This window comes from Artemia franciscana, chromosome 13 (assembly GCF_032884065.1).
Source record: "Artemia franciscana chromosome 13, ASM3288406v1, whole genome shotgun sequence".
NCBI classification, from domain to species: Eukaryota; Metazoa; Arthropoda; class Branchiopoda; order Anostraca; family Artemiidae; genus Artemia; species Artemia franciscana.
This window is the reverse complement of record NC_088875.1, coordinates 12,492,344-12,505,880: the sequence shown is the minus strand read 5'-3', so window position 1 is coordinate 12,505,880 and position 13,537 is coordinate 12,492,344. Positions and strand designations below refer to the sequence as shown.

The 13,537-nt window shown below is 33.7% G+C and overlaps 1 protein-coding gene across 1 annotated transcript in view; it reads left to right on the top strand.

Moving 5' to 3' along the window:
• The window catches only part of LOC136034533 (RING finger and CHY zinc finger domain-containing protein 1-like), a 32,230-nt gene extending 19,822 nt beyond the window's left edge, over positions 1-12,408 (top strand). Inside the window, exons 4-7 of the mRNA XM_065715763.1 lie at positions 194-376; positions 3,866-3,961; positions 7,166-7,256; positions 9,415-12,408. Of these exons, the coding sequence (XP_065571835.1) occupies positions 194-376; positions 3,866-3,961; positions 7,166-7,256; positions 9,415-9,563 (519 nt within the window). The 3' untranslated portion in view covers positions 9,564-12,408. The remainder of the gene's footprint in view (positions 1-193; positions 377-3,865; positions 3,962-7,165; positions 7,257-9,414) is intronic.
• Positions 12,409-13,537: the final 1,129 nt, after the last annotated feature.

Here is a 13,537-nt window from a genome sequence, read left to right as displayed (position 1 = left end):
AGACTGGATCCCCACTTCACAGAACGTAGCTGCAACAGAAGTTGACTTTAGGCAACCAAGAGCTCTTCGTAAGATTGCATGGAGGGTAGTGTCAAGTTTCTTCAAGAGACATTTCTTAGCAGATCCATATAGTCTATGCTTTCGTTTTTATTAATGTAATAAAAAAAAGTTGAGTTACATTTTCCCTTTTTAGTGCATTGAGAACATGTCTCGTGGAAATTGTCCAATCTGCATGGAAGATATACATACAAGTCGTATCCCTTCGCATATACCCTCTTGCGGGCATCTTATTCACAGGACTTGTTTTGATGCTCTAGTCAGAGGGGGACACTATGCTTGCCCTGTTTGTCAAAAGTCCATGTTGAATATGGAGTCTGTAAGTATCTTGGATTTAGATTTTATTTTAACTGCATCTTCAATCACACACATTTAGTCAGTACTGAAAAAAGCAGCATATCTTTAACTATTCATCGTAAGAAAAATTAAAAATAAATTTTGTACTTTTTAGATTGTGGGCCAAATCTTCTATACAGGGTTTTAAAACATGATGGATTTGGGCGTGTAATTTTCATCAAAATTCAGTCCCTTCATTCGGTTCCATCAAGGGGATTTCCAAATATCCTTTCATATCACGTACACAAATATGTGAACATGATCGCAAAAATGAAATCTCATATAATCAAAGATGAAAATTCTATCACAAAGATAAAAGCTGGTTCAAACGAGGGGATTGCCCGTTTTGCCACGTGACATATTTTTTTTAACGTTCTCCTGTACAGTTTGTCATGACCACCGTCAAAAATTGACGAACATAGATTTCCAATTATCTGAAGCCATTGTTTCAGTAAAGTACAGGGAGAAACTAGCAATTTTTCTCAAAAGCCAAGTAGTCCTTGAGATGACTGTTGAAAGATAGTGTAATTCGGATTTTTGTGATATCCACATTTGTATTTTTTTCACATACTGTCTCGATGTTCATAATTTCTCCGTATCTCATCGGGACTGGCCGAATTTAATCTAAGACTTCGGGTTCTTCTAAAGCTCTATTCAGAATGGGATTTGGCTAGCATCAATATTTAGCTAATTCTAGACAAGTTCTTAATAACGTTTTGCTATTTCCCTGAAGAAGCTTGAGTCAGCAGAGAAGTTCAATTTATTTGAACTTTTTTTTTATTTAGCTATGGCCAGATTATTAGAGAGCTTCATTATCAATCCTTAGCTACGTACAGAAAAAGATGTATAGGAAAGAGTTTATTTACCACATTTTAGTGGTCATAAGACTTTCGAAAAGTTACCACAGTACAGTGGTCATAGGTAAATTGTTTTTCTAAAGGTAAGAGGTCAGTGGTAAAACAGATCATACGTAATGACAGTTCTATGGAAAATCAGTTTGATCAAATTAGCGCTAGGTAAATCTCGGTATTAGTAAAATCTCATTTTGAATGGACCTCTAGACATACGATTCACGACAATCTGATAATATATTAATTTAAGACTTTTTGTTAATTTTTCAAGAAATATGTATAGAATAGAATAGAATATATTTATTCACTACAATAGCCGGAGCTAGCATTAGCATGTCATGACAAATTGTCATGACAAATGTCATGACTAGCATTAGCAATGTACATAAGTATGCCTTTTTTTTTTACTGGCTATATGGTTTTAAACGAGATAATTCTGCTTTTCCCATACTCCATGGTGTTATTAATTCATTTTCATTGTGAACTCCGAGTACATTCAAACAAAAAAATATTTTCAGGTAGGTTAGATTTTCAGGAATATTAAGAAAGGGGAGGGGAATTCGTAGGCATATTGGATTTGAATGAATGGGATGACACAGATGGTAAACTCGTTGAGATGAAGAATCTGTATCGTCCAAACATATTTGACGCTTAATTCATGCGTCACCGTTTGAGATCAGACGCATGAATAAACGATAACGTTTATTCACACATCACCGTTTCATCTTCATAATTTTTGTCAGTATATATATTTTTCCTTCGCTAGATCATGTAAATTTAGCTGATGTTATTTTAGCTATTTTTTTTTTCAAATTCGAGTTCGAAATCTTTTGTATAAACGGTGTTTGCTTTATCTTTTACTCTTAAGCTTTTTGTGCACAGTATATAATTACAAAAAAGAAATATTATATAATTTCTATTTATTTTTCTTTTATTTTATTATCTCTTTATATTGTTATATTATTTAATCATATTATCATAAGTTTATACTGCATACATAAATATAATTATATAGACACCATTAAATGCTAATTTTGATTTAATTAAGATTAAATACAATGAACTATCATTATTAATAATGAATAAAATATACACAATATCTATCTTAATATAATATTATCGAAAATATTTTAAGCTTTTCTTGGTCTGACTGTACGAAACTGATAAGAGAGGGATCTATAGTGCTTTTTAGAAATTCAAGCTCATTTAACTTGGACTAAATAATTTCTTATACCACACTGCCTTTCCATTCACAATTCAAACAAAAAATTGTTAAAAAGAGTTAAAATTTTTTAATATGAGATTTGAAATAAAAAAAACTTATTATCTCAAAAACAATAATAAAAGTCCGAATTTTTCGGCTTTAAATCCGGAAGCCTTTACCAACGAAAAAAAAACTAGCTTAAACTTATGTGTATGATGTCGCCTTGTGATTCATTGTTTGTTCTTTGCTGCTTTACCGTTTTGGGTTTTCTTTAAATGTGAGTTTCTCTTTCGTTCTTTTTTGAATTGTTTTTTTTTCATATGTTTTGTTTAAGCGAATGTTTTGTCCCTTTGATAAAGGCATCCTGATGCGATGCCAAAATATTCGGACTTTTTATTACTAATTTTATATCGAAAGGTTTTTGTTTTATTTTCACTGTCTCACTAAAATGTTTCACCCGTTTTAATATATTTTCTTTTCAATTTGACTCAGACTGACAGAGATCACCATCTTACCCAAAGGTCATAACTGACATTTTTCTTTTTTCCCTTTCGTTTGTTTCACTCCTAATCCTACTGTAGTCCTCTTTTAATTCTACAATAAGAATGAATGAAACTGAATTATTTTCCCAAATTCTGCTTCCTACTAATCTCTGCTTATGGTTTTGGTTGGAACACGTATATGGTTTAAGTTAAAAAACAAAAAAAAAATTAATGCCAATCTTCAGCTAAAAGGGTTAATATTATAGTTGACCCTGATAGTTTGAGACTTAAATGTAGTTCTCAATAGGGAGATGTACATCTGTGTCTTTCAAGGTAAACAGTTCGTCGTCTGAAAGCAGTTTTGCCGAAAATAACGACTTTTGTCGAAATTGAGTTACAAACGCTATCTTGTAAAAAAGAATTTTCTTTCGAATGGTCTAATTGGCATTGATGTAAGACGTGTCTAACTGCATGTATTTTGCGTTACTATTTTGCTGAGTTGCATATTCTTTAAAACTGTTTTGCCGAATCACATACAACCTGGTCCGTTTTGCCGAAAGCTGCTGATTTGCTGAACGAAAGTTGGTTACATGGTAAAAAAAATCAACACTCGTTTTTTTCGGGTTTTTGCAGAAACAGATTCGGCAAAACGAGCTTTCAGGTGACGAGTTGTCTTCCCGACATGCTTTCTTTAATGTTTTTAAGAAAACAAGCCAAGTGAATGATCTCCCATCTAATATCAAATCACGAAAATCTTGTTTTCACTCACCAAGGTCAGCTGATCTCTTTCGACAGCTATAGAAAGTTTGTCTAGAAAGTGACTCTTTACCCTCCGTTTAAAAATTGAAAACTCGATTTACATTTGAAAACATGTTTAAAAATGGCATGTGGACATTTTAAGGCGTGCAACTGTCTCCTAGTATTTTCTCTTCTAGGTTTGGCGAAGTCTTGATGAAGAGATTGCAGCAACTCCTATGCCCCCTGAATATGCCAATTATTTCATTGGGATACTTTGCAAAGATTGCCATCAAGTGAGATTCTATTTGTTTTGTTTTTCTCATCATAATAATTAGTTATCATCCTCATCATTTCCCCCATTTGTTTCTTTTGCTACAGTAATACAATGTCTGTTAATATAAAACTAAGAATAGCCATAATATTAATAGAAACAGACAATTTACTTGAAAAAATCTTGTGCCTGAAAAACTGTTTGATTTTTTTACTGTTTGTGTAGAATTTGACTTTCCGTTAAAATTTCAAACAGGAACAGACTTGGTTTCAAAAAACGTTGCTATTGGCTCCCCATTCTGGTATATTCTGAAGGAATAGAGTGATGGCTTTGGTACATTCCATGCGTGAACCAATAGATTTAAAGGATATATTTTACCACGGAATTATAGGAAAATAATATTTCTTTTCCTAAGAATAAAACTGAAGACTGCCTAAGCTATGCTTTTTGTTTTTTCCAACAAGTGTATTTATTAAAACTTCGCACTGGAAGAAGCTTATAGAATTTCCTTTGTAATTTACTTCGAAATTTAATTATTATTTTTTGGGGGCTAAGAAATAGATGTTACTGGGGAGACAGAAGAAAAAAGCAAAAGTAGTTAACGTCGCTACAGGCGATTAGCCTGACTGCACAGAGTACTATCTAAGCATATGTATTTGACCCTATATTTAGCAGATGAATTATTGAAATTATTTATCTGGAGTACGAAATGCTACCAAGACTTAACGTCTTGAAGTAATTTTTTGTTTATGAAATTTATTGTTAAATAAATAACTCAGAACGATGTTCTATTTCCCAAATTGTCGGATTTAAAACGTATACGTGATATAATTATTTCCTTATGGCACTTTCAAATTCAAAATTCTAAAAAAATTTCTACAGTAAATTTCTGTTGGTTCTGCCCCCTTGCTCGACTTGTCGGTGGGCGGGATTATACAGAATGGCTTTTGTAAAATATGAAAGGTTAAGGTTTTCACTTAGGTACCTAATGCCATGCATTGTGATTAAATATAAGCTAAATGATAAAACTCACATTGATCAATCCCAAAAATCTCGGTTGTATTTAAAGAAGCAATCATTTAAGATTGTTTTTTGATGTTTGTTTATTTACCATGAATGATGGAATTTTAAGAATTTATTATATTTTTCTTTATATGTTTTGTTTTTGTCTTCACGACGGGATGACCTCCCATGCCCCTCGTGCCCAGTATTTCTGTTCTCCGTTCCTTTCTTTATTCCTTGTTTTCTAGGTTTTTGTCTTTGTCGTTTTCTTTTTTTGTTAATTAAGTTACTTTTGCTATTAATAACGTTATGTTGACGAGATGTTTTGTTTTGTGTATGTCCTATTATTTACAAACCCAACCTTACGAGCTCTGATTATATTTGATAAAGCATCTATCTATCTTCCTGTTCCATTCAGAGACTATTCCATTACTATTCCATTCAGAAGCGCAATCTTTGGTACACTGCCATCTTTCATTCATAAAGCAAAGCCAAGCATTCTCAACCTCTCTTTTATTATAGCCTTAAAAAGTGGTTAGAAAATTCCCTTTAATATTTTTTTTTCAAAATAATGTGCACAAGCACCAAAAGAACATTCTTTTTTCGCTTATTGTCTGTGAGAAAGGTTTGTAGCTTTTCCTTTTGAAGAAGTAGCATTTTCCTCCTTTGACAATCACCCTTATTCCAATTCGATTCTAGCGTCCAAGACTGTCACAAAAGAAACTGGTTCTATTTGAAAACCAGTCCCGTGTTCAGTGATAACAACAATTCATTTTTATGAGTTTTAGCGTTCAATAGCCTATTACAATGATTGAATTGCGTTCAATAGGATTCATTGAAACCTATTTGAATTAATTATGTGCTTACTGTGCCTCAGGGCTCACGAAAAGTAGTAGTTCGTCCTTTTAGGGATAGATAGTTCCTGGATTATTTATCTCTTCACTCAAGCTAACGATGTTTTTGGTTAGTTTTATAGGTTTGCATTTGAGAAATTTATTTTGATATTCAAACTGCATTCAATAGAGCACACTAATTACGTTTATTGAGTATGGTATTGTAACTAATTTTAATTAGTTACAACAAGCTCTGTTGAACGCGAGGCAAGTCTTAGATGTGGTAAGGTGAGATACAACATCTTGAGTTCTGAGCAAAATCTTTGACATAGTTCAGTAATACTTTAATATCTGCAGTAGTACTGTATCCGTCTCAGATTAGTGCCGATATGTGGGTGAAAACCCCACCGTACTGGTTTTTTTTCGATTCATTTCTGGGTGGGTCAACTGCTGATATAGTTCGTCAAAATATTACGATGTACAATTATGTTTATTCTTTAATGATTAGAGGGGTCTGAAATATGAACACATCCATTAAAAATAAACGACTGTCAGAACAGGTTTTCTTTACCATGGCATTAACTAAAGTTCTCCTCGGATCTTTCTCCATTATTTTTGTTTCCGTGGAGGACTCTAGACCCCATTCAAATCGACCCGCGTGCATCTCAACCCACATTCAGCTCAAATCATATTTTATTCAGTCCCATGCAGTTCAACTCCATTCAGCTCAAACCTCACTCATCTCAACCCTGTTTCATTAACTATCCTTATTAGCTAAACATTACTAGGAACAATACTTGTATTACCTGGTGTCTGTTCGGATTTTTAATCTGTGGTGATAAACAGGAATGTCCGCATCGGGGGAGGGGGAAGAGTCTGTTAGAGAGAAAAATCTACCACATAAAACACGCTATATAACTCTTATTGGAGATTTAGATATAAAATAACAATACAAAGAAATTTGAAAAATGTGTAAAACAAAATGAAATCAGAGTAACAATTTAGAGTAGCGGTATATATTTTAAGTATATATACTTATGTATGACCTAAGTATATATATATATATATATATATATATATATATGTACTTTTAAATTTTTTGAGATTTTAATGGCAAAAGCATTTGATCATGCTCTAACTTAATATGATCATAAAAGTATTACATGGAAATGAGATAATTAATTTATTTTTATCAAAGCCAAAGTTTCAAAGGTTTTATCAAAGTTTCCAGTTTGAATGTCCATTTTATAGTTTTAAAAGAGTAATAATGGCTATTCTACCAGATAATTGGTTCATTGAAATTAAAAGTAGCAACAGTCAATCCACTGGATCAATTTATTTTAAAGTGCTTGTATGAATATGAACTTTTATCACCTAGTTTTTTCTTACAGGAATCTTCTGTTCGCTTCCATCCGGTTGGAGCCAAATGTCGCTCCTGTGGAAGTTACAATACATGCAGATCCTCCAATCCTGAACTTTTTAGTAAGAATAACTAAGTATATATAATCTTGTACTACTAAGGGCGTTTCTTGACCGTCCGGGCTAAGTGGTAGGCACGCTGGGTTGGGAATCCTTTATACGAGAGGCACTGCTTCGATTCCTAGTGTGGCGGGTTATTTGGTTTGGGATGGGGGTGATTGGGTTGACTCTGTAAGCTCAGCCTGAGTCTACCCAGTTATAAATGGGTACCTGGAGAAATTTGGGGAAGGTAAGCAGGAAGGGTGTGTGAAATCACAGGGTGGCTGGCCCTCAGCCCTCGATTGCACTTCCTTGCTGAAGGGCCACAACGGAGATCAGTACCGCCGGCTTGGACCTTGAGGTTCTGGTGCCGTCTCACCATTGAGGATGTTTCTTGAATATCGTGTGCAAACTTGTGTGTGACATTTTCATCAAAATTTCATTGTAGTTTCCTTCATGTACAATCTTCTTCGATTTGTAAAGGCTGAAAGAATTCTTGAAATCTACTTCAAAGGATATTGCGTAAAGCAAAGAACTCTTTTTTTGTTTAAATTCAAAAAATGCTTTAAGATTACAAATACAAAATCGATATAAATTTTGATTGGTCTTTGGATAAGCTGAAATAATACGAAACTGATAAATGACAATCGGAAGGTAAAAATATAGTCAAATTTGCGTTTCGAATCAAATAATATTAAATTATAAAAAGGATCATGCCTATAATTCCCGGCCAATCGTGGCCAATAATAAAGGCCAGTAATTTCTGTCTTGTCTCGGGTTCGAACATTCAGGCGAATTTTTTTAAGGGGGGGGCCTAGAATATTGTGTTTTGTGAAGCGGGCAAACTTCTTTCTCTAGACCCGAAAAACAGCATATGTTACGGTTTTCGTCTGTCTCTTTCATGCCTCTTGTTTGGCTACTTTGGCTAGTATTTGTTATAGAGTAATCGTAAATATATTGCAAATATAAATCGTGGGTATAAAGAGTATGCTTGAATAGGCTGGGATGGAGGAGGAGCGTGTGTAGCTTTGTTGGCCTCAGATGACTTTTTGCTTCAGTTAGTTTTTAGTAGTAGTAATCGTGAATAATGTAAACAGAAATCGTAAACGAATGAGGAATGTGCGTAATTTTATTTCTTGTTTTTATCTTTTTTTGATAAATAAGGTATTGACGGGGTATTTTTAATACTTCTATGTAAAAAAAAAAAAAATAAAAAAAAAATACCAGGCTATATTTATTGTAATAGGTATTTTTAAAGGCACTGACGGGCTACCATTCTAAGGGCACTATATGACGAACGTTCGTATCATCAGTCATTAATAAGCTATCCTCAGGTATTAGCAAGTTTTCGGGTTCTCGTGGTCAATTTGGGACGATTGAAAATTAGATGTACATTTAGTAATATTGTTAGTATAGAAAATGTAATGTTTCAAGATTTGTATTATGCGCCTTTGCAGGGGTATATTATATCACGAATCTTGTTAGATTATAAGTGGAACTGTGTTTATCAAAAGTCGACGGAATTTTTTTAGGTGACGATAACTCCTACACTGTAGGAATCCTGTATCTGTTAGTTAGTTAATTGTGAGGAAGATTAATCCTGCTTCAGTCGCTTTTGGTAGGGTTTTCATGTTACTCCCCCCCCCCAACCGCAGAAATAAAAACAAAAATACTGAATATTATTCTTACATTTTCCACATAATTTCCCAATTTTTTTCGAATATACGCCCCACCAAGGAGCGTCGAGCCCCTCCATTTATTAGTACTTTCCTGTTTACAGTTATTCTGTTTACGTAGATAACATAAATTCTCAAAACCAAAATGTTTAAAAACCATGTTTTAATTTAGATAAAGAAAAAACAATGGCAGTTCCAATAGGGTTTGGATTCTTCCACATTCGGAATTCTTCCACATTCGGAAGAATTTGCTTGTATTAATTTACTTTCCAGATTTAGTTAACGGCCACCCAATAAACATCTTCACATTTATTCTCGAAATTTACTGAAAATAAACACAGCATTTAAACGGGCTTTGTATAGATTTTCTATGTATTCTTTAAAGCTGTACAAGATACCGCCCTACCGTACTATGGTACGCACATAAACTTTAAAAGCTGTATTTTCGAAAATGCGTTTCAAAAATTCTTAATATTGGATTTTAATTTTCGCTTTTCTTGTTCCAGCTGAGCCTCCAGAAGTAGCCACTCGACGTGGGACAGGCTTTGGGGAAGTGATTCGTGTATCACATGGACGTGGGAGAGCCAATAGTGAACCAGTGGTTGAAACCAGTGATGGTAGTGTCAATTCATCTGAAGAAACCGGTGACAGTTAGATACACGTTATTTTAGTGTTTATGTGTGACCTTGTCTTATTATGAAGTTGGCTTCCTACTCTTTAAGCTTGCATCCGTATACCTATGAAGTTGAAAATCGGTTTTCCTAGCGATATAATTACACGGAAAAGGGAATATTCTCCCCCCTTTAAGAAGCTTCTACCTCCCCCCTCCCATGAAAATCTTACTCAAAAATATAAAAAATTTTTAAACTTGGATCTTTAGACTCAGACCTATTTTGAAGCTGTGCACTCTTTCCCCCTGACAAAATTTGCCAGTAAAGACCAGACTTTTGATTCCGTAAATGTTATCAGTGTTAAGATTTAAGGGCAAATTTCTATACTACTGAAATAATTGGCAAAAATTATTCTCTAAGCTGTTCCCAAAGGCCAGACCAAAAAGTACGAGCAACTTGTAAGAGTAGAAACTGGGGCCTGTGTCTTTAAAAATCCCTAAGCCATCTAGCATTTTTTACTATATTTTTTTCAAGCTTCTTAGTTGTGTTTCTTTCAAAAACCCAAGATCAGATACTTATTACTACAGTAATTATGCCAACTGCAGTACCTAGAATGATTTTAACTTTTTATTGTACTGAAAAATTCCAAGAAACGCCAAACGCTAAATGGTGTTAATTAATTTTTTTTGTCGACGCTCACACCAGTTTTCACTTACGTAAAGCGGCAGTGCGGTGGTAAGGAGTAGCAGGGTAACTATATGTTCAACAACCCTTTGACCCTCATAATCTACACTGCCCTTCTGATTCTCTCGTTAATGTGAGCTTGGCACTAGTTTTTGGGAATTTTCTCAGAACTGTGAAGACGTCATATAGCCTTTAGGCGTGATAAGTGACGATTTATGCCTTGGAATTAATAGAAACTCGATTGTCTGAATTAAATATATATCAAGGAGTTTATGAAAATTTTGGCACCACATTTTTCGCCTTAAAAAATGCGACCAAATTTCAGTGCGTGGAATCAAAATTGACTCGTCATTATCTTTCCCCAGTGTTGTGTTATTTTATTGTGCTTTTTTTTTTGAACGTTTTCAGGTCGGTGTTTATTTTATCCAGTGAACGAAAATTCAACTGCCTCATTTTATAATCTTAATGTATAATCCTTTGTAGATTAGTATGTTGCTGTGTATTCTTGTCAACAAACTATTTTAGTTTATTCGATAGTGGAATTCGTATGTATCATTTTGTTTCTTAACAGAGCTTTGTTCTTTCAATAATGTGTGCAATTAATTAGCATGTTTCCGTTCCTACGATAAGAAGCATCTTATCCAGATAGAAAAATGGGAATTATTATAAAATTCTATTGCTAGACAGTTAATAAAAACTAAGCCAATGATCACACGTCTCTGGAAGTTCATAGTATGTCGTGGTATTTTTGACAAATGGGGATTATGACCCATCTCTTAAATTGAAGAATGTTTTGAACGTACTCGAAATTCAATTCGATTAAGACAAACTCTGAGCTAGCGGAATTTGAAGTTACTAGGTTTGATGAAAATTCGAAAAATTTATTTAAGGAAATGAAAATTTCATGTGAAGACGAACCAAGTCATTTTTTTTTTAAATTAAAATATCGGGCAAAGGTCCAAAATTTGTCAAATTCGTGAGAAACCGTAATTTATAATTGCCTACAGACGGCTTCTTGTACCTTTTCTGCCATGATACCATCATAGGTTGCCCAAGGTGATTTATCGACTCACGTATTGCAATTTTTCCTTTTATATCTAATATCTATTCATGTTATAAATCTTTTGATAAAATAGACGAACTATAGGAAGGAATAGAAACAAATTATCAAAGTCGTGCCATGTTTGGGTGATTTCTAGGGCAGCAAAATATAGTTTTTGACCAGCGTTCTATTTCTAATTTGGCTGTCAAAAAGCTGCCAAATTTCTGTTGTTTTTTTTTCCAAAATGGGTTAAATCGCCTTTTTTAAAATTATAAACGGTAGTGAGTTTCAGGGATTTCCCCCCTACTATGCCTCTCTTGCATCAGGCCTGACAGGGAAATAATGGGCACTCTAAAAGAAGTATAACACGAGATGAGTGCCTATACTGTAGCAAGACCTATATGGAACTCGCACATTGAACCCTGAGGTAATATTCGAAGTTATTTTATTGAAAGGTGTCTGAAAAGAATGATTTCTTAACTGGTCGTATCTTGAATGGCTAGCAAAACTTTGATTGTGCAAACAACTAGTTATGAGTAAGATTTAAAAATTTGAAATATATTTCCAGTTTTGTCCGTCCTCTTTAAGATTTCATAGGAGAGGTATATCACAGACACGTGTAATTATCAAGGTAAATAGCAGCTAATAATATGATAGAGTATTGTATTTTATTTACCAAACTTACGAGATTTCCGACTACAACAACTAGTATTTGCCTCAAAAAGCACGAGTAATCTTTGCTGTTTACATGGAAGAAAAAGTGTATGGAGTTTTTCAAAACAATATCTCGATGTGGTATCAGATTATTTTTTCGAAGGATGCATGGGTGGTGAAATATCTTGAAAGTATTTTTTATACCTCAATTTTTTAGTATAATGTAAGTTTCAGTAATTAGGGAAATTTTAATAAAAGAAAAATCAAGAAAACCTTTTCTTGAAAATAATACTCTAGGATCCTTTAAAAGTAGTTTGGGTCTCCTGATCAGTCGATTGTTCATCCACTGAATGTCTGAAAATCGCATGCAGGGCTTGTCTGATCTGCACAATACCAAGAAGTTCTATGATTTATCTTTTTTTGTTATGTTTTTTATTTGCGTATTCATTCAGAAGCGTCAATTCATGGAATTTAGGCGAAGAAATGGGGCAAGATGTATTTTTAAATAATATATGGTGTAGGTAAATTCGTCTTTTTTTTGACTAAAATTCCCAAGAAGGCATTTGCAATGAAAATTCACTAAAGAAAAGGGATTTTCAAGATCTAGGAGGGAAAGCCCCCCCCCCCCCAAATGGACGCCAGTGTATATATAGTCTTTGATTAGGGTGATTTTTGTGTGTTCTCTAGTAGCCGGAAGTTCTAAGTTCTACTCTCGAGTTCCTAGTTCGAATAGTTGAGCTGTATTTTGTAGGGAAATTTGGGGGAGGAAATTGGGCAAAAAGTATTTAAAAAAATCTAGGGCGTAGCCGAATTTGTCGTTTTTTGACAAAAATCCCCAAGAAGACATTTAAATGAGAATTCACCAAAGAAAAGGTATTTTCAGGATCTTGGAGAGAATACCTCCTCCCCCCTCCCTAATTGGCACCATTGTATTCAGAGTCCTTTATTAGAGTGATTTTTATGCGTTTTCTAGTGGTCAAAATCTATGGCAACCTTACACCATTTTCCAGTGTCCTAAACTTTCATTAGTCAAATACCATTTGAATTGTTTTTGCTCTAGATTAAGACGCTGAATCTTCTGATTAGTCATCCAGAGAACATAAAATAATTCTTTAATAGATCATTGTCGCTAATTGATCTATGGGGTAATCATTATAACACACTTATTTATAGTATAGATCTAATAGTCAATCCACTTTGGTGGTTTCAAGTTCCTAGCTTGAATAGTTGAGCTGTATTTTATAGTTTATGTATATATTTTAGCTTGATTTTAAATGTTAAAACCATAGAATAAAGGCAATGGATTCTTCAAATTAATTCTACTGGCAAATGAATTGTTTCTATTTTTTTGTTTTCTACCTTTCAATCAATCAATCAATTGTTTCTACCTTTCTATTTTTTTAATCGCAACTTGACCCCTTTTTTTCACAAGGGAGTAAAAATTTAACAAACAAGCAGTGAAGCAAACACGATCATATTCTTACTCAGGGCATTAATGAAATTCAGAAAATGTACAGCTTATACCTAACATCGTAAAGATTATTCACATTCTTAATGTTCTTGTTCTAAACCAAGACACTCAATTTTTTGTACTTGGGGGTTGCAGGGATCTGTTTTATAGAAAAGGTATTCCATCAT